The sequence below is a fragment of the Trypanosoma theileri genome (assembly GCF_002087225.1).
Source record: "Trypanosoma theileri isolate Edinburgh chromosome Unknown TM35_Tth_17_V1, whole genome shotgun sequence".
NCBI lineage: Eukaryota > Euglenozoa > Kinetoplastea > Trypanosomatida > Trypanosomatidae > Trypanosoma > Trypanosoma theileri.
The window spans coordinates 242,189-266,262 of NW_021639859.1; the positions used below are offsets into that span (position 1 = coordinate 242,189).

The 24,074-nt window shown below is 42.1% G+C and overlaps 14 protein-coding genes across 14 annotated transcripts; 12 read left to right on the forward strand and 2 right to left on the reverse strand.

The window, feature by feature from the left end:
• Nucleotides 1–40: 40 nt before the first annotated feature.
• On the forward strand, nucleotides 41–538 carry TM35_000172080 (uncharacterized protein; the record flags this gene model as incomplete). The annotated part of the gene is made up of 1 exon (XM_029026287.1): nucleotides 41–538. The coding sequence occupies one exon, from the start codon at nucleotides 41–43 to the stop codon at nucleotides 536–538; it is 498 nt and encodes a 165-aa protein (XP_028882402.1).
• A 281-nt stretch (nucleotides 539–819) lies between these two features.
• TM35_000172090 (uncharacterized protein) lies at nucleotides 820–1,257 on the forward strand (the record flags this gene model as incomplete). Its single annotated transcript, XM_029026288.1, has 1 exon — nucleotides 820–1,257. The coding sequence occupies one exon, from the start codon at nucleotides 820–822 to the stop codon at nucleotides 1,255–1,257; it is 438 nt and encodes a 145-aa protein (XP_028882403.1).
• Nucleotides 1,258–1,585: 328 nt separating this feature from the next.
• Nucleotides 1,586–5,062, forward strand: TM35_000172100 (uncharacterized protein; the record flags this gene model as incomplete). Its single annotated transcript, XM_029026289.1, has 1 exon — nucleotides 1,586–5,062. One exon carries the CDS (start codon nucleotides 1,586–1,588, stop codon nucleotides 5,060–5,062), a length of 3,477 nt encoding a protein of 1,158 aa, XP_028882404.1.
• A 537-nt stretch (nucleotides 5,063–5,599) lies between these two features.
• On the forward strand, nucleotides 5,600–7,309 carry TM35_000172110 (uncharacterized protein; the record flags this gene model as incomplete). Its single annotated transcript, XM_029026290.1, has 1 exon — nucleotides 5,600–7,309. One exon carries the CDS (start codon nucleotides 5,600–5,602, stop codon nucleotides 7,307–7,309), a length of 1,710 nt encoding a protein of 569 aa, XP_028882405.1.
• Nucleotides 7,310–7,652: 343 nt separating this feature from the next.
• TM35_000172120 (uncharacterized protein) lies at nucleotides 7,653–8,714 on the forward strand (the record flags this gene model as incomplete). Its single annotated transcript, XM_029026291.1, has 1 exon — nucleotides 7,653–8,714. The coding sequence occupies one exon, from the start codon at nucleotides 7,653–7,655 to the stop codon at nucleotides 8,712–8,714; it is 1,062 nt and encodes a 353-aa protein (XP_028882406.1).
• A 313-nt stretch (nucleotides 8,715–9,027) lies between these two features.
• TM35_000172130 (RNA helicase) lies at nucleotides 9,028–13,080 on the forward strand (the record flags this gene model as incomplete). Its single annotated transcript, XM_029026292.1, has 1 exon — nucleotides 9,028–13,080. One exon carries the CDS (start codon nucleotides 9,028–9,030, stop codon nucleotides 13,078–13,080), a length of 4,053 nt encoding a protein of 1,350 aa, XP_028882407.1.
• A 569-nt stretch (nucleotides 13,081–13,649) lies between these two features.
• TM35_000172140 (uncharacterized protein) lies at nucleotides 13,650–15,722 on the forward strand (the record flags this gene model as incomplete). The annotated part of the gene is made up of 1 exon (XM_029026293.1): nucleotides 13,650–15,722. The coding sequence occupies one exon, from the start codon at nucleotides 13,650–13,652 to the stop codon at nucleotides 15,720–15,722; it is 2,073 nt and encodes a 690-aa protein (XP_028882408.1).
• Nucleotides 15,723–16,009: 287 nt separating this feature from the next.
• Nucleotides 16,010–16,420, forward strand: TM35_000172150 (uncharacterized protein; the record flags this gene model as incomplete). The annotated part of the gene is made up of 1 exon (XM_029026294.1): nucleotides 16,010–16,420. One exon carries the CDS (start codon nucleotides 16,010–16,012, stop codon nucleotides 16,418–16,420), a length of 411 nt encoding a protein of 136 aa, XP_028882409.1.
• Nucleotides 16,421–17,021: 601 nt separating this feature from the next.
• On the forward strand, nucleotides 17,022–17,456 carry TM35_000172160 (uncharacterized protein; the record flags this gene model as incomplete). The annotated part of the gene is made up of 1 exon (XM_029026295.1): nucleotides 17,022–17,456. One exon carries the CDS (start codon nucleotides 17,022–17,024, stop codon nucleotides 17,454–17,456), a length of 435 nt encoding a protein of 144 aa, XP_028882410.1.
• A 17-nt stretch (nucleotides 17,457–17,473) lies between these two features.
• On the forward strand, nucleotides 17,474–17,887 carry TM35_000172170 (uncharacterized protein; the record flags this gene model as incomplete). The annotated part of the gene is made up of 1 exon (XM_029026296.1): nucleotides 17,474–17,887. One exon carries the CDS (start codon nucleotides 17,474–17,476, stop codon nucleotides 17,885–17,887), a length of 414 nt encoding a protein of 137 aa, XP_028882411.1.
• A 508-nt stretch (nucleotides 17,888–18,395) lies between these two features.
• On the forward strand, nucleotides 18,396–19,217 carry TM35_000172180 (putative trans-sialidase; the record flags this gene model as incomplete). The annotated part of the gene is made up of 1 exon (XM_029026297.1): nucleotides 18,396–19,217. One exon carries the CDS (start codon nucleotides 18,396–18,398, stop codon nucleotides 19,215–19,217), a length of 822 nt encoding a protein of 273 aa, XP_028882412.1.
• Nucleotides 19,218–19,318: 101 nt separating this feature from the next.
• On the forward strand, nucleotides 19,319–20,899 carry TM35_000172190 (putative target of rapamycin (TOR) kinase 1; the record flags this gene model as incomplete). The annotated part of the gene is made up of 1 exon (XM_029026298.1): nucleotides 19,319–20,899. The coding sequence occupies one exon, from the start codon at nucleotides 19,319–19,321 to the stop codon at nucleotides 20,897–20,899; it is 1,581 nt and encodes a 526-aa protein (XP_028882413.1).
• Nucleotides 20,900–22,073: 1,174 nt separating this feature from the next.
• On the reverse strand, nucleotides 22,074–22,736 carry TM35_000172200 (uncharacterized protein; the record flags this gene model as incomplete). The annotated part of the gene is made up of 1 exon (XM_029026299.1): nucleotides 22,074–22,736. The coding sequence occupies one exon, from the start codon at nucleotides 22,734–22,736 to the stop codon at nucleotides 22,074–22,076; it is 663 nt and encodes a 220-aa protein (XP_028882414.1).
• A 53-nt stretch (nucleotides 22,737–22,789) lies between these two features.
• On the reverse strand, nucleotides 22,790–23,383 carry TM35_000172210 (putative surface protease GP63, putative,metallopeptidase; the record flags this gene model as incomplete). Its single annotated transcript, XM_029026300.1, has 1 exon — nucleotides 22,790–23,383. One exon carries the CDS (start codon nucleotides 23,381–23,383, stop codon nucleotides 22,790–22,792), a length of 594 nt encoding a protein of 197 aa, XP_028882415.1.
• Between the last annotated feature and the right edge of the window lie 691 nt (nucleotides 23,384–24,074).

The following is a 24,074-nucleotide window of genomic DNA, read 5'->3' on the forward strand; positions in this document are numbered from 1 at the left end:
TTTTCTCTTATCAACTATTCTTCTAGATGTGGATTCTGATATGAAGTGGCTCCTTAGGGTACTCACTCGACGTGGAAAGAAGAAAAAAACGCCCATTCCACCAAAGCCATATGTTGACACTGCATCCGTGGCACGTCACATGGTAGACCCGAGTCTCTATGATATGAATGATCTAAAACACATTGATCCCGAGAAACCACACTGGCAAGACCCGCGGTTTGAGTCGCGTGAGAGTTTGCCATTCTTTGATTTCTGGGGGTATAACAGAAACTGGAGTTGGACATTGTTTAGGATATCTGCAATTATATTTTTTGGTATTTTTTACTGGGAAATGCACACCTTAGCGTATATGCAAAAGGACACACCCAAGCTGACAGGGAGCACCACAGTTTCTCCTGTTCCTGACTATGCGAGAGATGAGAAAGCTACAGAAGAAGAACTTCGTGCCGCTGGATTTGCTTACATTGGTGTAAAAAAGTTAGATAACCTTGGTCTTTTAGATAATTCTGTGTCCAAGAAAGAAAAAAAGGATGTTTAGCATCCTTTTTTTTTTTTTTTTACTCCTTTCTCACTTTGTGTTTGTGTCCTTATTTTTCAAAACTTCTTATATTGTATTTATTTCGTCTCATTCTGATATGCATATATATTTTTGGGGCTTTTTTTTCCTTTCTGTTGTATGTATGTATGTGTCGATGTTTCTGTTTTTGTAGCCCTTTATCAATTGAGTAAACAAGTAGAAGATATGTGAGTATTATATATTTATTTCCTTTTCATTTTATTTCTTTCTGTTTTAGAATAAAGTGATATTAGAAACCTAGGATGAACGATATTTATGCTAGACGACTCGCACAGGGTACAATGTTCCATCAGTTGATGCGGTGCCATGGGACGTTATGGGCTGCAACACAGGTAACCAAAGAAAAATTAGATTATAATTTTATTCGTGAGGAGTTTATGCGAGTTAATGGTCGTCGCTCTATGCCGTTACTTATTGGAGCAGCAGCTGATGAAAACCTTCATCAACTTCACTTAACACACTTGACGGAACACTGTGCTTGGAGTGAGAGTGCAAGAGCATGCGCTGTTCAAGAACAGACTCCATTCTCAAAGCACATTGCGGCTATGGGTAGAATGTCTGAGACAATTCAACAGGCAAAAACAGCATCTACTGTTCAAAACCTTTTGCAAGAACAGTTGGCCCATATTGATGGTATTAGCACATTTGAAGAAGAACCTATTCTTGAAGAGAAAGAATAAATTCTTGCTTTTTGCAATTAAGTATTGCACCTTATCACATGAACACTCATACAATAACTGTACTGCCCTCTTTATGAGATGATTCTTGGGTTTCCTTTCCTCACCCTCACTGTTCATTCACCCTGTTCTCTTGTCATTTCTCCTTTTCTTTCTCTCTCTCTCTCTCTCTCTCTCTCCCTGTATATGGGGAAAGAGATGGAATGCGATATTATTATTATTATTATTATTATTATTATTATTTTTTTATTATTTTTTTTTTTCTTTCTTTTTCTTTTTTGTTATTCGTCGTATTCCTTGTGATGGCGACCCCAATAGAGAAGAAGCCGACATGAAGTCCATCTTCTCCCGCAAGAAACAGAAGGACAAACCCAATGCCGCGGCGACGGAGACCGCCAAGTCCCCGAAGGACCCACCGCTGGGTGACGGCGAACAGCCGCCCGCGGCCTCCAAGACGTCCTCCCCCTCCCCGCCCCTCGCCCTATCGCCCACTCAGACCCCCCACCCCGCCCCGGCCCTCGTCCCGCATGAGGGGATCTCCGGGCCCTCCTCCCTCGCCGGCAGCCACGCGGTCCTTCCGGTCGCCCACGCCGCCGTCGTGCCGCCCCGCGCCTTCCCACTGACACCGCGTGGGAGCACATCACAGTCACTGGAGGGGATGGCGACAGTTCATGCGGGTCCACACAAAATGGTAGTGCCTTCTCCCATGGCAAAGACAGCACCACTCCATCCGCAGATGGTTAAGGGTCCGTTACCGCCCGGAGCAAAGCTTATACATGGGGGTGCTCTTCCACCTGGTGTAAAGTTGATGAAAGGCCCTGTACCTCCTGGAGCAAAGCTTATAAAAGGACCACCTCCACCTGGTCTTATGAAGAAGATGGGACCACCTCCTGGAGTTTCTCCAAAGCAGATGATGCATTCCCCCCAGCAAATACCACTCAAAATAATCCCAGGAGCAAAATCACCTACTATCGCACCACCACGTTTGCCTCCAAGAAAAGTATCGCCTAAATTTTTTCATCCTAAATTCACAGAGGAAGGGCATGGTTTGCTGTCACCACCATCACCGCCTCTATTGCTACATGAGCAAGAGAAACAATCGTTGTCTCGTTCAGGTTCACGAAGGCATTCAAGCCTTGTTGCAAATATTAGTAGTGGACATCAAGAGAAACAACATAATAGTAATTCTCTTGGAGAAAATGTAGATGGTGAAGATCACCAATTACAAGTACCAGGAGTATCAATAAAAAGAAATGATGATATTGTAGTAGTGCCGTCTACTCCAAGAAATGATAGCGATAGTGATAATGAATTGAAATTTGTTATTGAACCTGACTCTGTTGATGATCTGCCTCAAGCAAAAAAAGATAATCATATAATGCGAAAATTTAGTCGTTCAGCATCTAATGCGTCCTCATTACAATTTCATGCAGAAGAATCAAGAAACACTTTTGAGACCATTGGGGCACGAGATAGTGTAACAGCAAAACCTCAAGGAAACCGTAGTTCACTACAATCTTCTCGAAGATCATCTCAATCAAGGGAATTTACCCATGGTGTGGCATCTGCTGGGACATCCCAAACTGAGAGAAGAAAATCAATTACAAAGGAAGACGATCATATTGATGTACGACACACCAAACAACATCGTACATCATCTATTCCTACCCCTTCGAAAGAAGAATACGTAAGAACACCTAAGGAACAACAAATCAAGAAGGAGGATAAAAAAGATGTCTCTGAGGCTAGATCTTCTCTCACACCACTTCGCTTGGATAAGACATTGTCTCGTAAGAATGAAGATGATTTTTCTTCTATACCGTTAGTGCTTCCAGAAGAACATTCTGAGGAAGAGGTATTAACTGCAGTCTCAGATTCCAAACTTTCATCTAGTGTTCGTAGTCGTGTCGCGGAGCAGTTTTTGTCAATTTTATGTCCACAACAATTCTATGGTAAAGTTACTAAAATACATCGAATTCGATTAGTAAAAAGCGATCCCGAACGTGTACCTGGAATTAAAGAGCATAATACTATTTATGTTGCCACAAAGGGTGTATTACCGAATCAGTTTTTCTACCCTCAGTTACGTCTAAAAATATCAGATGGTTCACCAGTTAGCGATAACGAATCCCCTGGTAGTTTAGATACACCTATAGTTCTTTATGAAGCTGCACCAGGTAATATGCTTTTTGCTGATACAGAACTTGAAGCTAAACATATTATGGAAACAAATACAACTGCAAATAGTTGTTTTGTATTGGAAAAATCTGCCATAGTGTTTAGAGAGCCGCAAAAGTATGCACTTCCAATAGCGATGTTAACTGTACGATGGATTCCTTATACTGTACCAGAATCGGAACCTCAATGTCCTGTACATCACAAAGAACTTCAATTATTTGATCGTTACACCAAAGAACTTCTTTGTGCTCTTTGTGTATCAAAGAATGGTGCAAATACTTCTGAGCTTGTTGTTATTCCTGATGTACTTAATGGAGATTCTCGTCGTCGTATAACAGAAACACTTACTCGACAACTACAACAAGGAGAAAAAACTGCTGTACAATGGGTAAGTCAACATAAGCGAATTGTTTCAATAGCGAAACATAAAAAAGATGCTGTTAATCAACAATTTGATATGCTTTTAGCTGCTATAAAATCTAAACGAGAAGAATATCTAGAACAGTGTGATGCTACCTTTGGTTTTGCACTAAGTACTGTTGCAAAGGAAATTCTTATGGCGGATGAAAAAATTCGTTTACTTAAAGCAGGAATTGATCATTTACGTACAGAAAGTACTAAGCCATTATATTCTATGCAAATCGCTACTGTAGCAAATGCGTTATATGCATCAGATGAGTTTCCAAATTCTTTTTCGATAGAGTCACTTAAAATACCTGTATTAACGAATGAGTTAACACCAAATTTAGAAACTGCCATGTCAGACATACAGCAGTTATCTCCTACGATTTCGAAAGTAAATATTAATCGACCACGTTCCCCATTTGGTATTAGAAGTAAAGATGATGAAATTCAAGAAGAAGATTTACAACAAGGAAAAAATCATCATAATAATCATCATCATCATTATCATGAACTTCACAAGCGGCATGATAAGGCGGATCAAAGACAAAAAAGAGTGGGAATTATTTCGTCAAGGAATCAATCATCATCACGAAGCATGAGGGAAAGTAATCATCGACGAAAAAGTTTACTTCGTTCGAATAGTAATTCAATACGTTCTGATGGATCACGTGCGCTATCCCTAAGACAGTCTATGCCTCTTATACCACGTAATGTGAGTACAAACTATATGCCAGAGGAGGGTGGGACTTTCTCTAGAATAAGGGATAGTGGTGAATGGATAGCTCTTCCTGGGTGTCGTGGAACTTGTCTTCTAGATGTATCCATTAATGAGATGTTGAAAGAAGAAGATGATGTACGGAGCAGTCGAACAAAACCTAAATACCTTCAGTGGACACTAAAGGTAAATGATCCAGGTGAATGGGTGGGTATTGGAGTAGGTGTGGGTAGCAGCCCTCAATCTTGGTGTGAAGGTCAAATACCTGATCTTAGCCATCTTTGGTTGGTGACATGCGGTAATACTAGACATACATTTACTCTTCGAGTTACTTTAAATCCAAGTGTAGGTCATGCAAAACTTTCTATTCATGATCAAAAAGGAAGGCAACTTGATGATGGTCGTATACCGCAGTGGAACGCAGCTCGTACCTGTTACCCACAAGTGACATTTGGTGGCCGCATTGGAGAGGTAAACCTAATTGAAGGTCCCCACGTTGTATTCAAATAAATGAATTTATTTGCTTTTTTATTTCTTGCAGCATTTCTAAAGGATGAAGTGATATGATCATGTTTGTAAAAATAGAGGGTGTCCATTATTGCTAGACAGTGAATGTTTTATATTTCGTTTCTTGTTCGTGTATTTTCTCTCCGTGTGTATCTGTTTTTTTTTTTTTTTTTTTTTTTTTTTTTTTTTTTGATCTCACACGAGGTACATGAAATGGATGGGTAGCTGATCTGACGATTACTCCCCTGCGACGTTTTCATCACTTGGGAGTACCTTGGAAATGATAAATGATGAGGGAAATATATGAGGAACCTTTTGTACATTGAAAGTGTAAATCACGAAAACATAATGATAATAGCGTCAATTTTGTTTTACCTCCTTCTGATTGTCTCTTTTTTTTTTCTTTTTTTTTCTTTTTTTCCCCCCCCTCTTCCTATATTACGTATGTGTATTATGAGCTCTTTCCGGCCTTTTACCTTTATATAAAGGGAAGTGTGACGCTCTTTCTTTGTATGCGTGTGTGGACCTGCGTTGGCGTGGATGCCGTTTGGCCTGGATGATCTTCTTTTCCGTCTGGCGGCCGCTTCCCCTCGTCTCTGGAGAAGGCGGGGTCCCGCAGGGTCCTTCGTCTCTTCCTCCTCCTTTTCTTCTTCTTCCTCTTCTTCTTCTTCTTCTTATGGCTTTGTGGAGGGTGACCGGCTGGTCTCCAGCAGCATCACCGCCAAATGTGCCGCCCCGGTGCCACTGCATCTCCCACCACGTCGATATCGTCATGTAGGGAAGAATCACAAGTCTGCAATCTCACTCCTCACATCCCCAGTAGAGGAAATCTCCGCTTCCCTTGGCAAGTACTCCTTGGCAGAGGTGAGTCAGCTTTACGAGACTATGCAGAAGGAAGGTAATTGGAAAGCAGTATTAAATGTAACAGAAGGAGCAAAACAAGGTAGACACTACGCATTTCTTACTAAAAAGAATTTGGAAATGGCCGTACGAACGCTTCTTATGTCCTGTGAAACGCAGAAAGTAGTAGATTTTTTTCTGTTATATGCAAATGAAGTACTTCTTTCTGATGACATTATAGTAGAAGTATTTGATGCTTGTAGAAACCATAAGGAAAATAGTTTGGCACTCTATGAAATGTTTAAACCATTTCATAGAGAGTGGACACCTACATTATATGCGTGTTGCATGACTATAAATGCCCAATATAACTGGAAGGAAGCTCTTTTATTGTATGATAAGTACATGGAATATGAGCATCCACCGCGTATTAAACGTCTTTTTACTGACGTTGTAGGAAGTACACAATCTTTTAGTAGCAACAATGATATCAGTAATGAATATATGTCTTCAAATAGAGAAAATCTACGATTTCTGTACCATATTATTCTTCCGCTCGTTGCGGACCGAAGACCAGATCTTCTGGATCATTATTATAGACATATGATGATGCGAGAACCAGAGTCTGCTGTTGACGTACTACTGCGGTGTCTCCACACAGAACGTGGTAGAGAATTAGCCAATGAATGGCTTCAAAAACTAAAAGAAGAAAACCTTTCTTTAACTTCAAATACTTCTAATGTTCTGGAATTAGCTATGGAACTATACAAAAAAAAGCCTAATGTGATGAATCTTAATTCACTTCTCAAATTGATATTGACTTATCACCCAACATCTTTAGATGAACGTATTGGGAAAGAAATGCGGCAATATCTCTCTGAAGTTGAAATGAACGAAAATGATGCATCTGTTTTGGCGCGTACTATTACAGATAGATCTAATCATTGGAAGCTTGCAACATATTTCGTATCATCTATGATAGAGCGCAAGCATTTTAGCGTAATTCCTTCTCTTTCATCATATGTAGCACGACAAGGACGATGGTCGCTTGCGTTAGATATGATGACAGTACACCTGTCAAACCGTGGTACCTTTGGTGCCGCAGAATTATCTCTATGTGTTGAAGCATCTGTGTTTGCTGGTCGCTGGAAAAGTGCACTATTTTGGGTAGAACGTGCCCATAGCGGTGGTATTCTGCTTCCTGCAACCACTTATGATGCTGCGTTGTCTGTATCTCGTCACTGTAAATGGGATGTTGCCCTTCGTGTTATGACATCTATGCACGAAGTAGGCGCTGTTTCAACTTCGAAAGGTATTCTTGACGTACTTGAGGCAGCTGCAGCACAGGACGAAGTAGAGAAGGCATTGCATATCATTGCCAAGATGGGGAGTGTATACTGGACGTTATAAGTTAACAACCAATATTATTGGATGGAACAAGACTCCCATTATCGAAGGATAAAGAAAGAAGAAGGGATGAATGGGAAGATAAAAATTAACCGTTTCATTCACATGACGGAAAGGGTTGCCAAAAAAAAAAAAAAGAAAAAAAAAGAAAAAGTAAGTTAATTGGTATAACTTCAAAAGAGTAAAGAGGAAATATATATATATATATATATATATATATTAATAATACGAATTGGAGAATGATCATTATCCAAAGAGAGAGAGAGGATATAGTGATGCAATGACTCAATGTAGATAATTCTCTTTTCTTTTCAATTTATTCTTATTATTTTATTTTTGTAGAATAATGAGCAGTGAGGCGAGGCGGAAAGTGAAAGAGTGGCATCGAGTAGTCGATGGTACTGGGGTCGTTAAGCTGTTTCAGGCTGTAGATCTTACTGTAAACCCAAGTGTTGTGCGGGCAACATTCCCGGGTCTCACTCCATTTCGTCGGCTTTGTACTAGAGACATTCTAACAGAGCTTGTTCAACTCCCATCTGTTTCAGTGACATCGCACGTAAGTTTTCTTATGGGAGCATTATGGACATTGACTCAACTTAGCCGACGTACCTCAAATGGTGCAGCAAAGACCGTTTCACTTCTCCGTTTATTCCTGGGTGTATTATTAATAACAGTGTATTTACGGTTTGTTAAAGTGCGTCAGCCTGTGATTGCCTCCGTTTCAAAGCTTTTGGATGTATCCAGCTCACCAAGAGGACCTTGTTGTGTTATGAATAATGTTCTTAGTATTACAAACTCTCACGCAGGAACACACGCTGACACACCACAACATTTTTGCTTTGATGCTTGCGCGGAACCTTTTGACAATGATCATTACACTGGAGATGTAGTAATTGTAGATATCAGTGATCTTCTGGAGGCGGAAGCTGTATCTACTGATAAGAGTCAACCGCGACCTATTACAAAACGTATTATGGAAACTGTTTCTACTTCTCTTGGTGAACTATCGTCACCTGTATGGCGTCTTTTGTTGGTAACGCGACGTCTTAGTACACATGGTGATGGTGCGTGGGAAACGGGTTTTGCTTATCTTGAACGAGAAACTGTGCAATATATTTCTGAAAAGTTCCCATTACTTCTCCTTTTTGGTACGGATGCACCTTCTGTGGATCATCCCAATGCGGCTCCTATTTGTGAAGCTGCACATGGTGCACTTTATGAAAAGGGAATCGCAATTTTGGAAAACCTGCAGTTTTCCCATTTATATGATGACTTAAAAAGCTCAAGAGTACTTCGTGGTTCAATTTTGACTGTATTCAATGAAACAGGGTCTTTTTCAGATAGTCGGGGGTGTCATGTCTCATTCTTTCCTGCCTTTGAATATGTAAAAGCAAACAATCAGAAATAGGTTTCTTTTAGTTGAATCAAAAAAACAGCAAAAAAAAATAAATTAAGGATGCAAAACAAGTAAAGAAAAAAAGAGTCAAAAAAAAAAGAAAAAAAAAAGAAGGTATTATGAGTTATTTGGCAATATGAGGGTTTTTTTTTTTTTTTTGCTTCACTATTTCTTTTTGTTTTATTTTATTTTTTTAGTTTTGGTGTTTTTATTATTTACTGAGTCTCTTTCTTTGGGTTGGTTTGGAGTATGTGTTTGTGCTGCTCTTTTGTATTTATCCCAACGTTTTCTCTCTCTCTCTCTCTCTTTTTTTTTTTTTCTTCCAATGGTCTCTCTTATAGTGCGTTGCTGCATGTCGTTCGCATGGGATTGTCTGGGGCCTCTTGCCTCTTATCTTCCGTACTCTACTTTAACACGTGTACAAGAATGTGTTATTCCAACCTTACTGCAATCTAATGATAATGTTGTTGTTGCCGCACCCACTGGAAGTGGAAAAACTGCCCTTCTTGAAGCTGCAATGCTGCGTCTCTTCAGTGACAGACTTATTCCTGAGAGTTCTGATGCGGCAAGAACAGTAACTGCTAATGTTGCTGCTGCTTCTTCTTCTATGAAAGGCGTGATGAAGTCTGAGGGTATGGCAGATCGTAAAGCGGTTTATGTATGTCCCATCAAAGCACTCGCTAGTGAGAAGTACACACTTTGGAGAGAAAAGTTTCCCACCCTATCTGTAGTTTTAGAGACAGGTGACCAAGAATTTTTGCAGGCACACGGTGGTGGATTACTGGAAGTTCAAAAAGCAGATATTATCATCACAACACCAGAGCGTTGGGATAGTATTACACGTCGATGGAAAGAGGGTGTCGTTTGGGGTTTAGTGGCTTCAGTGGCGCTACTACTTTTGGATGAAGTTCATACTGTGAGTGAAGAGCGAGGTGCTGTTCTTGAGGCCATTGTTAGTCGTATGAAAGCTATTAAAGCATCGGTAAATAACCGTGGTTCACATTCATACAGTACTCGTTTTGTCGCCATTAGTGGAACTCTTCCAAATATTGAAGACTTTGCAGAGTGGTTACAAGTACCTCCTAGTGGGGTATTTTCATTTACCTCTGCTGACAGACCTGTTCCACTAACCTTACGTATTATATCATATCCTAGTACTTCAAACAATCCCTTTGCATTTGATCGTTTTCTTACATTTAAATTATTTGGTCTGATTCGACAATTTAGTGAGGGTAAACCAAGTATTGTTTTTTGTGCATCACGTAGTGAAGCTATTAATTCTGCTCTTCGTATTGCATCTGATATAAAAGAGACAGCATCTCGTGAAGGAGCTAAAGATCGTCTTCAACCAAGCCCAGATGTGGATCGTTTAGCATCAACAGCTAATGATAAACAATTACGTTCACTTTTGTTGCTTGGAATTGCCTTTCATCATGCAGCAATGTCTATGAATGATAGAGTTCTTGTAGAACGTATGTTCCGTGAACACTATATCTCTGTTATTTGTACCACAACCACATTGGCACTGGGTGTCAATCTCCCGGCTCATCTTGTAATTATCAAAGGAACAACTTTCTTTAAAAGTGGTAGACGAGAAGATCTACCGTTATCTGAAGTTGCACAAATGAGTGGTAGAGCAGGTCGTCCTGGTCTTGATTCTCACGGTATCGCACTTGTTCTCACAATGGAGAATAAAGCATCACTTTATGAATCTCTACGACACGGTGACTCTTGCACAGTAGTAGAGAGTCGTTTACATCAGAAAATGGTTGAACATGTTAATGCGGAGGTAGCACTACGAACTATTCACAGTTTTTCACTTGGAGTAGAATGGATTAAAACTACATTTTTATGGATTCGACTTCGTCATTGCCCTCGACACTATGGTATTCTCTTTTCTACAAAAGAAGAAGAGTTATCGTTTGATCGTGAACAATTTGCATCAGAACTCATGCGTCGTATGCTTTTAGAACTTGAAGAACAAGGATGTATAATCATTAGACGTGATGGGGTAAATATAGATAATAATGAATCTGACGGAAAAAAAGTTTGTGATCTCATTGATAACCCAAGTTGTATTTTAGAGAGCACTCGAGTTGGTCGTTCTATGGCAAGATGTTACATTTTACTAAAAACTGTAGAATTGTTTAACACTGAAACAGTACAGATTCGATCAAAACAAAATCTTATATCAGGAGATAAAAAGTTAAAAGATGTTATTAATACCTTTAATTTCTCAAATATACTTGCTATTCTTAGCCGTTCTACAGAATTTGAAGATGTACATCTGCGTCAAGGTGATCGAAAACATCTTAATGAAATTAACAAGACTATCCGATTTCCATTAAACTCAGGCATGAGAGGAGGACGAGAAGTACGTGAGGACTGGCATAAGGTGTATGTACTCATTCAAGCCCATCTTGGACATGTTACAATAAGTGATTTTTCACTTCGAAATGATTCTGTTAGACTTTGGACGTCAGCACCACGTATTGCTCGTTTTCTTATTGACTACGCTGCTACATTGAATTCATTTTCTTTTATAAAAGAAAGTACACTTCTTCAACGATGTGTAGAGCAGCGAATGTGGTGGGATGGTCCTCTTTTAAGACAATTAGACGGTATAGGAGAGAACATTGTTAAATCACTTCTACGTGGTGATATTAAGAATTTTGACGATATTTTACGTGCAGATCCACGTAAATTAGAAGCCCTTTGCGGAAAGAATCCTCCATTTGGGAATGAGTTACGGGAAAAATGTCTCACCATTCCACAATGTGAATTACGTTTAGAGACTAGTGAAAATTCCGAAACAGTTCGAGTCGTTATTACACTGACGTCTTCAGTATTAGGGAAACGGGATACTCAAGCTGTGTATCGCATGGTGGTGATGGTGGGGGATATTACAAGTGATAATGTCCTTTTATATAGACAATTTAATTCTTCAGATGGTCAAGAGAAACCACTTATCTTTACATTTCAAGTTCCACATAACTTTCAAGGTTGTATCGTGGGTCGTGTCTTCACAGAGCATTACTTGCATGGCAATAATGATGCTACCGCTAAGCTCACTATAGGTAGTAGCAAAGGAAATGATGAAAAAGAAGAAGAAGAAGAGAAAACAAAAGAAGTACAGAAAACTTCTATTACGAATGGTGTGTTAAGTTGCAAGAAGAAAGAGAAGAATACCAAGGAATTAGTTAATTCTTCAGGGGCATTTGATGCCCTTTGTCATGATCTTAGATGGGTGGAAGGAAGTTCTCCGAATCGTGATGGTAATGCCCCAATTGTATCTTTCTCAGAGAGTAAAAAAACTCCTGATAGGAGTATAACACTACTTGGTTGTGTAGAAAATGAGATGTCTATATTGGAAGATGTAAATCGAGAGGAATCTCTATCTACGGATGCTGGTATTGTGAAAAATGGTGGTAGTCCAGAAGCTGCTGCCTCTGTGCATCGTCAAATTCCCAAGGATCCTATGACAGAAATGGATGAAGACTACAAAAATTTATTGAAACGAACAGCAGAAATATCTTCTACTTTACGGTGTAACTTGGTTTCATCTGCAAAAAATTGCAAAAGACCACGAGAGGATGATAGTAGTATATCTTCAACTTTATCTCTTCAAAGATCAACTAGCCAATATGGTGAACGACAAGAAGGGTCTTCTGTTACTTTAAATAGTGGAAGTACTGTTGTTCTTCCAAGGGCTATTTCACCTGATCCAGAAGTATTTTCATGCCCAGGAGTTGATGCTTTACGTCCATCACCGCGTTTTCTCTTTGGTGTACAGGGTGCTGTTCCTTCACGTAGGGTAATACATCAAACTCCTTATCAATTCATGGGAAGGGGTCAAGTGGGTTTGGGAAACGAAAACGATGCCGTATTTCACCATTATGGTGGTTTTACACCGATGCATTTTCAACCACCAGAAGTATCTATGTGTCCTCCCACCTTTATCACTCCCCATAATACTTACAATGGAGGAGGAGGAGGAGGAGGAGTCAGAAGAAGTTATCCACCGGCATTGCAATTAGGAGGTGGGTTCCAATATAACTCAGCGGCAAACACACGTGGGGGGTGGTATCACGGCCCAGACACCGCACCGCGAGTGCCAATGGCCCCAATGTGGCATCCGGAGTTTACAGCGACAGTTGCGGCCCCCGCAGCGCAGTGGCCAGCGGCGCGGGCAACACGTCCTTTTCCGACGTTTAATGCCCCCCGCCCCTTTTCAGGTGCGGTACAGATGCATACAGCACCTCCCGGGGCCTCTGACGCCACAAGAGTACCTACGCTGGAAAGCCTTTATGCTGTGTTGAACCGAAATGGCGGAGGCGCTGCGCCAAGCGTCACGGCAGTTCGCAGGGGATGGTGGTAAATATAATAATTATTATTATTGTTATTTATTTATTTATTTATTTATTATTACTATTTTTTTTTTTTTTTTTTTGGGGGGTGGTGTCTGTCGAGTATTTTCACTTGTTTGCTTCTAGATAATTTTTTAAATGTTTTCTTTATACTGGGTGTTTTCTTTCGTCTGGTGGGTCTTTTTGTACTTGAGAAGAAAAAAATAAAGCAAAAAAAGGGGGTTTCTGCTGTATCTCATACTCGATAAAGGGATTCGTATGGGTTTAGAGTGTGGGTTGTTATGTATATGGTTTTTTTTTTTCTATTTTTTTTTTCTTTGCTTAAAAACACTAGCCGTACTGAATAAAGGTAACCGAAAGAAAGGGGGTTCCCACCGCTCTTGAAAAAAAAAAAAAAAAACAGTGTGCATATTTTATTTTCTTAGAAGCTATATAGAGAATAAAAAAAGGGAGTACAAAGGGTGTCTTTTCAATTCTTTTTTTGCTGAATTGTGAGATACCACTCTTATTGTCTCTCTTTTTTTACTTATATTTTTTTTTTATATAATTATTTTTGATTGACACAATTCCTTCATCTCACATGTTTAGTAGCATTATTACCTCTGGTACTACCGCTCTCATTGTAAAACTATGTGCATCGAGTTCTACAAAGGTAAATGAGATAATTTTTCGTACAGATCTGCATTCATTTTTACAAGCACAACGTGAATCCCAAAGTGAGATGACACCCGTATTGAATTTTGTGGAGCGATGTTTTCCTGAACTTATTGTGGCCGCATTACATCCTATTCCTGAAACTGATAGTCTTATTTCTCCTGTAAAGAAAGGACGTTCAAGTGAAAGTACACCACCAGATCCAAAAGTAATCTGTACAAACGCAACTGAATTAGTAGCGTTCTATTTAACTTTTTCACAAGACCCACGAACCCAGCTTGTTAATACTGTAAATGCAACCATTTCTCTTTTTGAAAGTACTGACATAATGTCCTCTTTGGTGTCATTATGTTTTCAACGTTTGCTTTTAGTAGCATTTGAAGTAAATCCTGAAGTAGCAGCGGAAGCTATTGCTAATATGTTAAGTGAAAAAGTAATTGAAGGCGTTATTCGTAACATTGCTACTAGTTTTGTCGTTGCAGAGACAATTATGGCAGTTTTTGGATCAGCACTAACTGCAGAAGAAATGGTTTCTCCAGAAACTAGAACATATATATTCACAGAAAGTTGGATACTACATAATTTTCCGCAGCGGTATGCTTCCTATATAGAGACAGCGTTACGTTCTAAAGATCATCAAGCATATTTTTATTTTTTTAAAGAAATTATGAAGCGTGGATTTAGTCATAGTGCGGGACCCTTGGCTGATATATTTCTAAAGTATGAAGTTGTAACAGAGTTAGTTAGAACTGTTATTGAGTCATGTGAGGAAGCTAGAATAAACCCAAGTGCTATTCCACTTGTTAGCCAAGGTGTAGAAGTTCTATATTCTATAATATCTTTAACAAGAAAATCCATTATTCCACCTGATGAGAAGGGAATGTACGCTGTTAATATATTTTTAAATGGACCGGTTAAATCCTTTAATATGTATGCGGAACGTTTTTGTAAACTTTTATCTTGTGAAACATCAGTAGTATTACCCCGCATTGATGCAATGCGTGTAACAGTTTGTGAAGTGTTTGTGGAAATACTCCGATTTAACATGAAGTGTACAGATGAAATTATTACTCGGAATTTATTTCTAGAGAAGCTGATATTGATCGCATTGAAACATCCAAATTCTAACCGGTTATGTCTTCTATTAAAGCAATCTATTTTATCAATATTTTCAAATGATAGAAACATTGAAGAAAATATCATTTTACAACATATTATTTCTAGAGAAACACCACCCAAACGTGGTTTTTTATCAGATTGCGTAAGTATTTGCGCGAGTGAATTCTTATCGCAAACTTCACTTAGCGCAGTTTTAATTGAATCATGTAGAAAATTGATTGGTAAACCTTTATTTAGAAAATCTACAGGTCCATTATGGCATGTTATTGAATCATTTATAAACAATCCTATTACTCGAAAACGAATGGAAAATATGGATGAACCTATTACTGGAGCTGGTTTTACCGCCCTAGGTTCTGGATGTTCAGATAAGATTCAACACCGACCTACTATCGATCATGCCGGAAGAAAAAACCGCGAGAATTCTCTTTCCATTTATTCCCCTAAAGTCAACTTGGAATCCGCCGGTGTGCGGGATGCTGGCTTTAATGGAAACAATCGAGCAGAACAATACATTACAGAGGAAAAGGGTGCGGAATCAAAAGCTCTAAATAATGATGCTTCTGACGGCGCGGCATTTTGTAAAATGAATGAGATTTCCCGTGAAGGAGAAGATACCGTTACGGTGGAATTAGAGTCGGGAGATGAAAATTTGGATTGCGAGGTGTCCGCGCAGGTTCGTGCTTACCCTAAATTTGGGGAGATGAAGTTGTCTTTTGAGGTGCGTGATGGTGGAATTCAAGAGAATCAAAATGAATGCAACGTTGACGCGATTTTACATTGCAGAGATGGCTCAGTTGATTCACTTGATGGGGAAGGTTGGGCGCACGAGGCGGCCGCTGCTGTGAGTCAAGCGCTGCGGACAAATCCGGACCATTGATTTTTATATATATATTTATATTTATATATTTTTTTTCCAGAGGCCATGAGCAACAGAAGAATGGACTCTATATTTATTTATATTTATATATTTTTTGGATATTGTTGTACTTCTCGTTGTTGCAATTCATTAGGAAAAAAATTTTTTTTTCTTCGCCACTAAATGAAATAAAGAATCCACTCTCTTGGAAAGAAGAAAAAAGTATGTATATATTTTTTCTTTTCTTTTTTTTTTTTTTTCTTTTCTTTCCAGGTTGGTTTTTCCCAAGGCGGAAGGGGAGGAGCGAGATGCCTCGCGGGGGGCGTGGCGGTGAAAGCGGCGGCGATAATGATGAAGCGCGGAGAGTTTTTATGGAGGTAGAAATTGAAGGAGGTGAAAACCACAGATATTTCAAGGTGGAACCGCGTGCTCGCTTTAAGAATGTGACGCGGGCGATTGGCAAAAAAGGCGTTCTCGTGTGGAATGGTTGCCCGCTTCCCCCGCAGGAAACCCCGCTCTCTTACGGGATGCCGCGGGGTTTGGAAAACGCCATTCGCCTCGTTTTTGAGGTGCGGGATCGGCCCCCGTTTCGGCCGGAAAGGGCGAGCGATCGGGATTGGTTGGAGGCTTTGGCGATCCACCGCCGAAGGATGGAAGGGTTGCGGTTGTCGAGGGCTCGCTTCCTACGGGAGGGTTCCGGGGCATTGGGCCCGATCTAATGTTGGGATGCATTTTGTTCGTTTGTTTGTTTTTATTTTTGCTTTTTTTGTTTTCTTTGTATTTTTTTCCCTTTTCTTTTTAGTCAGCGCGCTCTATTTTTATTTTTATTTTTTTTTTTTTCCTTCGTTCTTTTTGGTTGATTTCTTTCGGGCCGCGCCCCGTAGGGGGGAAAAAAAAAGTAACGGGAACGGGCGGCACGAGGCGCACGCACGTGTTTAATTTTTTTTTTTTTTTTCTTTTCGGTTTTTTTTTGTTTTTCTGTTCGTTCCCCCTCCGCGGCGGCCCCGAAGATTGGGACGCCGGGCGGGACCTACCCCCCCCCGGAGAAGGAAGAAAAAGAGCAAGCCCCCCGAAGAAAAAAAAAACCCGCCCCAGCATTCCTGCGTCTCCGGCGTCCGTTCCCAAATGACGGTCGGGGGGAGTTTGGAAGGTCACGTTCGTCAACATGGACCTACTACGGTAAGTTTCGCTGTGTTAAATGGGGATTCGGTAACGCGTTGCGATGCCCGCGCCACATATTCTCACCGGGGACTTGTTTTGGAGGACGGTGGCTCGTGAAAAGTTTGGCTCGATTCCTCCTTTTTTAATCGGGTTGCCGATATGCATGCCCCTGAATGGCCAACTTTCGAGAATCAGTATTTATACCCTCTTTTTACGGCTATTCATGATGTCGGCTGGGAAAAAGGTGCGCTCGCGGCTCGATGGGATGAGCTTAATCGAAGTTACGCAGAAGCCGTTGAAGATTATCAACAGAGAGCGGCTGTGGCACAGCAGCGGGTGGCCGAGGAGAACCAAAACATTTCAGCACGGGCTTCGGCCGTTGCTGAATACGAAGAAATTGTTAACCGGCGATCTGTAGAACTCCAGAATCAGATCAATGCGTTTGCAGCCCACTTGGAAAAGGCGAATCAGGATTTGGAGAGCCGGGACCAACAGCTGCGGGCCAGGGAAGAAGCATTCTCGAGGCGTGAAGCGGCATGGGAAAAACGCCATCGAGAGATTACCCACGCCCACCCAAAGAAAGCGGACCGCTAGGTGGACCCATGGCGAACATGCCTTTTCCCGCCAGGGCGGCATTGCACCCCCACCTCACGTTTCCGATGTGGATGCGTATCCCAAGGGGGGCCCACGGACAACTCGATTGCCACCAACAAATGGAGGGGGGAATCAGGAGCCTTCACCTCCACCCCATGCGGGAAGACCTCTTTATGGGGACTGCGAAGAAGACTACGGTAATGATTGGGGTGGCGATGCGGCTGATATTATTGAACCGGAATTTAAGGTTTTTGATGTTTCTACGTGGATCCCCCGATTGCACAATGGGGATATATACGCTCTGGATATGGATCTGCGTCGAGCGTACGAATATTGGACACAATCGTCCACGCAAGTTAAGGAAGCTTACGAGGCTCTCTATGAATGGATGGAGACCGTGCGGGATACAGACAACCCGCCCCAATCAATGATACGTATGGGGGGCAAGGCCCTCTTTAATTTTCGTGCCGCTTTAGTGGTGGAGGCGAATCCAACTCTATCAAAAGCACGTTTGCGATCGCGAATTTGTACGGCTTTAAACGACGACGACGTTTTCGCAAAGGCTGCCAAACCTTTGGTTGAAAAAGAGAAAGGTACAAAATCGATTCGTTGCCTTCGTTGTAAGACATTTGGCCGCACAGCTGCTACATGTAATGTGCGTTTGCCCGCTTTCAATAAGCCGCGTTTCAACACTCATAACCATCCACGATACTCAAAAAACGTTCGAGGGGCGGTTGCCCTCCAGTGAAGGGGAGAGGGAGCCGCCCCGATTCACCACCGCCAGGCCGATCAAAGTCAAAGGCTCACGAGGCCACGTTTGCACCCCGTCATGCGCGTGGCTTGTCGCAACCGAAGGCCAGGCGGAACCACATTTTATCCGCCAACGACGCTCGATTGTGGTACGAAGAATCGCCGACGTCACCCATTTGGGAAAAATATATGCGGACAGCGAATGCCATTGCGAAGGAAATGTGGGCGCCATCGACGTGGCAGCAGCGCCTATCGCTAGCGGGGCAGTTTGCAACGTTTTGCCGGGCCCACGGGAAAAGGATGAACGAGGAGAGCGCCGTCGCATTTATTGCCGCGAAACAAGTAGCCCCGTCGACAAAGTTACAGTATGCACGCATGTTGAGGGCCATGATGAATATGGACAGAACGCCATTGGACATGATGATAATGGGGTTACAGAAGATTGCCGCACGCTCAGAGATAAAACAAGCCAGACCGTTATCGAAACAGGAAATGGACACGATTATTCGGTCCCGGATCGATTGGAAGGAACAAACAGTGTTCCGCTTGGCGTGGATAACGGCGAGCCGATGGTCAGAAATCGCTGCATTGACAAAGAAAAACTTTCAACGGACAGATGATGGATCTGTGATCCTGGATTGGGCGGTGGCTCCGAAGACAGCGAAAATGGACCCTCACCGGGCGCCCCGCTTTATCAAGACACAGGGCAAGGGCGCATTTGCTCTAATTCAATTATTGGCCACTCTACGTCCGGAAGAACATCTCACGAGACTGACGACCGCCGACGTGGAACGTATTCTGGCTCCATATGGGGCCACGGCTCACTCCACCAAGCGCGGTGCATTGAGGCACGCGGCAGAGTTGGTCGACGTGCGCGGTATGGATCCGCACGTGATCGCTCAACTCGCAAAACACGTGGATCCGTTCGATCTTCCACAGAACACGGCACGTTATCTGGGACACCACACGACCTTGCTCACGAAGGTGTCGTCGGTGGTGGCATTGATGTGATACAACATTTCACGGGGGGTTTCGAACCTTGGATTCCCCCTGAAGAGCACCTCCTGGAAGGAGGCCGTAGTACCATCACACGTCGGCGGCAAATAACCCGGATGGCTTCAGAAGAGGAAGAAACTCTTATCCCCCTTCAACAGGTCCAGGTGGCGGTCCTTGATATGGAATGGATCCTCTCTCGTTTAGAGGGTGCCGTTTTACAGCGTTTCAAAGATATCTGGTCTTTACTGGGACTACCTCCGCGCTCGAGGCCAAAAGAGAGTTCCAGAGTAATTCCTGTCGCGGATGCGAATTTGCTAAGAGCCGCGGGGGTGATTACGGATGCATCGTCTTTAGAGACGGGCTCTTGGGTCGTACCTTTCTCGGTCGTTGAAGAAAAACCTACGGGAAAACGCCGAAGGTGGATAGCATGGCCCCGTGAAAAAAATAAGGATGATCCTTACGAAGCAGAGGTGCCTTTAGGGCATATTTCGCGCTATTTGCCAGCAGTTTTGGATGAGGCTGCGTCGTGTTTGGATTTAAAAGCCTCCTTCTTCCAGGTGGAACTGCCCCTTGAGACCCGACGTTTCTTTCGCTGTCGTGTCGCCGATAATTCTATCGTGGAATTAACCCGTTTACCCATGGGTTATAAAGTGAGCCCTGAAATTCTGCAAACGGTCACTTCAGCTATTGCCGGCGTACCGGGGAACGTTAAACCCGCTTTGGCGGCACCGTGCGAATTACGGTTGGATGTTTGGATCGATAACATTCGCATATCCGGTAAAATAAAGGAAGTCGTTCAATGGGAACGTCAGGTGCGGCATTGGGCGGAAGAATGTCACGCCACTATCGGTGAGGTTATTTCGGGGGCTCACTCGTATACCTTTTTGGGGGTCGTCTTCGATCACAGTTCGCGATCCGTTGCTTTAAGCAAGAAATGTATCGGAAAGTTACGGGACATCAGATCATTAAGGTTATGGACGGTCGCGGAAATGGAAGTCGCGGTGTCTCGTTTTCTCTATGCTGCGGCTATACTGGGGGTTCGTTTGACGGCTTTTTTCTTTTTCTTGAAGGCCGTGAGGCGGCGATTATCGGCGTTAAACCGTGGTCTGATTTCTTTAACTGAGCCGGCCCATCTCCCACGGTCAGCTACACGGGAAGGCCAACTTTTATTAAGAATTTTGCTCCGCAACGAGAAGCGTATAATGACAAAAACTGTCGCGGTTTCCGCGACTATGATCACGGATGCTTCCCTCCATGGATGGGGTGCGATCATGTTTTTGGAGTCAGGTGAGGTCAAGATTGCAGGCGCCCCTTGGATGACACCGCCGACGTTAATAATGCAGGCGGAGGCCCGCGCTGTGCGACTGGCTCTTCTCGCTTTTGCGGAGATCTTGCCCAAGCACGTAAAGGTTTTTGTTGATAATACATCGTTACAGTATTCCGCACAAAAGGGGCATGCAAAATCATACGCTTTGACTTGGGAATTGGATCAGATTTTGAAAATTCTGGACTCCCGGGGGGTTCAGGCTTCGTTCGAGTACGTAAAATCCCGCGACAACCCGGTGGATGGCTTGTCACGTGGGGCCGTTTTCACGACGGCTGACTTGGCGAAGGGGTTTCAACTTGCGAAGGGGAGCGGAGGGTTCTGGAGAGGAAGGGACTCTAGAATCTGCCACTTCGTAAGTCCTGCCGGGTAATCTTTCGGCGATATAGAGAATTTGATTTCGTTTTATTATTATTTTCTTTAATTGTTTCATGATAAGTTTGTGTGATGGAATCATTCGAAACTCCATAGATTATTTGTTTGTCTATTTGTTTCTATTTATTTGTTTACCATTGACCAAAGTAGGAAAGCATATTCTATTTATTACCATTATTGACCAAAGTAGGAAATCATATTCCATGTTTTTATCATTATATTTTTTTTTTGTTTTTCAATCATCGTTACCCAACACCACCTTTCTTTTCCTCGCCTTGAAGGCAAATGAGGAACCTTTTGGCGCACCTGTTTGTGAGTTAACTTGGGTGTGAATTAAAGAGATTGTGACAGTAAAATTAGCGAAGTGTATTCGTTATTGTGTTTACTTTATTCAATTCTCTCTCTATGTGTTTGATTTTCTTTCCACTCTATTATTATGTTTTATGTTTTTTTTTTTGGTCCCTGAATATGCTGGGGTGAGGGGTAATTCTGTAGGATTCTTTTCCATGGCTAACGTCAACTCATTTGCTGTGCTCAGCTCATAGTGTGAAAGAGGGAAAGTGAGATCATCAGAGTGAGTGTAAAGGGAAAACAAAAAGGTGTGTAATGTGTATCTGTCTCTCTTTCTCCATAATTTCCTTATTATTTTAGGCAGATGATAGTAAGGTGAACAGGGATAAGAAATGGTATGGTGCAGCAGTGTGTGTGCTCTTTTGTGAGTTCATTTGCAGTTGAATAGACAGGATAGCCTGTAAAGGGGAGACTGGTCTGTTTTATTATCAACAATGGGACGACAGACTAGAAAAAGAAAAAAAAAAACATTTATAAACTATTTTATTCCAAAAAAGATATGGTAAAATAAACTCCATATACCATTAACAATTACGAGAATTTTTGTTTTCCAATGCTGCGAATAACACAGCCAATAATAATGTAATTTTAAAAACAATTATAATTAAAAAAGAATTAAAAAAAAAGAACGAGTAACTGGCTGCGATGTATGCGGATATGCGTGCACAGTCAAAAAGGCCGTAATAAGCAAGAATGTTTATTATTATTAGAGGTACGTATGTGTATATATGGGTATAGATGGGATTCATGGGGATGCTAGAGCCACCAGAGCAGACAAAAGAAGCAAAAGAGGGATTTGGTATGAAGTGGCAATGCTGCTGTCAGCACCCACAACAGCAAAGGCACCTGTGTGGTTCATTACTTGTCCCATCTGAGTGCTGTTTAGTCCCGTCAAAGGGGCAGGAACAGCTGCAGCCGTGTTTACATTCTCTGGAATGCTTGTTGTTGTGTTGCTGACAGTATTCACAATACCCTTCCCTGTTCTTCTCATCAACGGTTGCGGGAATGTCTGGATGAATTAGTTTTCCAGTGGTATTTATTCCATCATTCTTCCCATCTTGGGTGGTGGGCTGTGTTACGTTCTCACGCCCTTGTTCATTGCTTTCCGTTGAATTATTCTTATCCTCCTTGGGAGAAAAAGTGGGTTCAGAAACAACAGTGGGTTCAGAAGTGATAGGGCTGGATGAGGACTCAGAGACGGGCATCTTTTCCGCTTCAGATGTCTTTGAGGGGTCAATGGAATTCTCCTGTGGAGATAAAGAAGACTGTTTATGTAAATGGACATCACTGTTTTTGTTATTGTTTTTGCTGTTCGGAGCTTGTTTCTCCTCCTTAGCAGATTGTGGCACAGGTGCAGCTGAATGAGGTCGAACAATCTTCTTTACACCCACTCCAGCCGCGTTCCCATGGGACGATGGCGCTTCTGCTGCTGGAGTTTCTTCCTTCGGATTAGGTTGGAGGTGGGACTGTTGTACATGCTGCATGTTTTCTTTTTTTAATTGAGGTTGCGGTGGACTCTGTTTTACCCGTTCTGAAATTAAAGTCGCTTTTTCCATTTCGAGTTTCGCTTTCTCATCCTCCTCATCCATTTTTTTTTCTCATCGTCATCGTACTTGATGGGAGTGACATCGATCTCAGTAAAGTTATTGCAAACTTCAGTATAGTTGGGACACAAGATGCTCCCACCCGTGAACTCTGAGCTGCCCGTGACATTAATCTTTCCATCCTTGCATTCTTGCCAAGCGTTACTACCACTGTACTTAACCAATAATTTGTTGTTCTCACACTTCACATCCGCACAAATATCACCAACAGGCGGTTTGCCACTTGGCATTTTCAGTGTCAGATCCTCACCCTTCAGACATCGTGATTCCTTCCCCACAACACTGCCAGTCATGTACTTCAACTGACCCTTCTCACAATTTGTCTGAGGAATCGCTTTAATAATGGGATAACCATCCGTCCATTCACTCGCACGTTTAGTGGTAATCGCGGAAAACAAAAAATAGTCAACATGGAACTTATGCAAATCCCCCTCCTTCGAGCACATTCCCAGTGCAAAACGATCAGAAGTGCATTGCAGAGCAGGCTTGATTTCATCGCAGAACATTTTGCGGCACTTGTCGGGCATTGGTTTTTCCTTTATTATTTTCTCTTTGTCTTTACCCATCAGAAAATCACAACCAGCATCCTTACACCAACTCATCGATTCTGCCATGCTGAAATTGGCACTGTTTTTTTTTTTTATTATTTCTTCGTGCCTTTATGGATTTTACTCCAGTGGTACGGCTATCAGCCGCACACCGTAGAGCACCTAATTACAGACTTACGAGTGGTTCCGAAGAAGAAGATCCCTTCGTTTTATAGGATCCTCAAGCTCTTGTAATATAATTTTTTGGTTGTAGCCCGTTCCAATACGAGAGAACCAGTCTACAAGAAATCTGATCGAGTAAACTCCACCAGATCTCTCTACTCTCACTTTTCTTACCCAAAACCCGTCCTCAAGTCTCACTTTTATTATTAATTTTGTTATTTTTTGGTTTTTTTTTTTGTTATATACTGGCCCCAATGAACTCCAATGTATTTTGTTGCTTGTTTATTGGACGGTGACAGACGCCTAAAGCTTACTCTTCTATCAAGGTTTCCATGATCGCGCTCGTCGCTGATTTAAGAGGGGTGGGGAGGCCTTACAGGGTGGGGGAAGTAGGCTGCGTTGGGCTTCTTAAGTGTGAAGACTGTGGCATAGCGTAGTTCCGCTCCACCGCAATAAGGAATTTTGCTAACCGCTTTGAAAAACATAGTTTCATCAGGGGTACATCAAC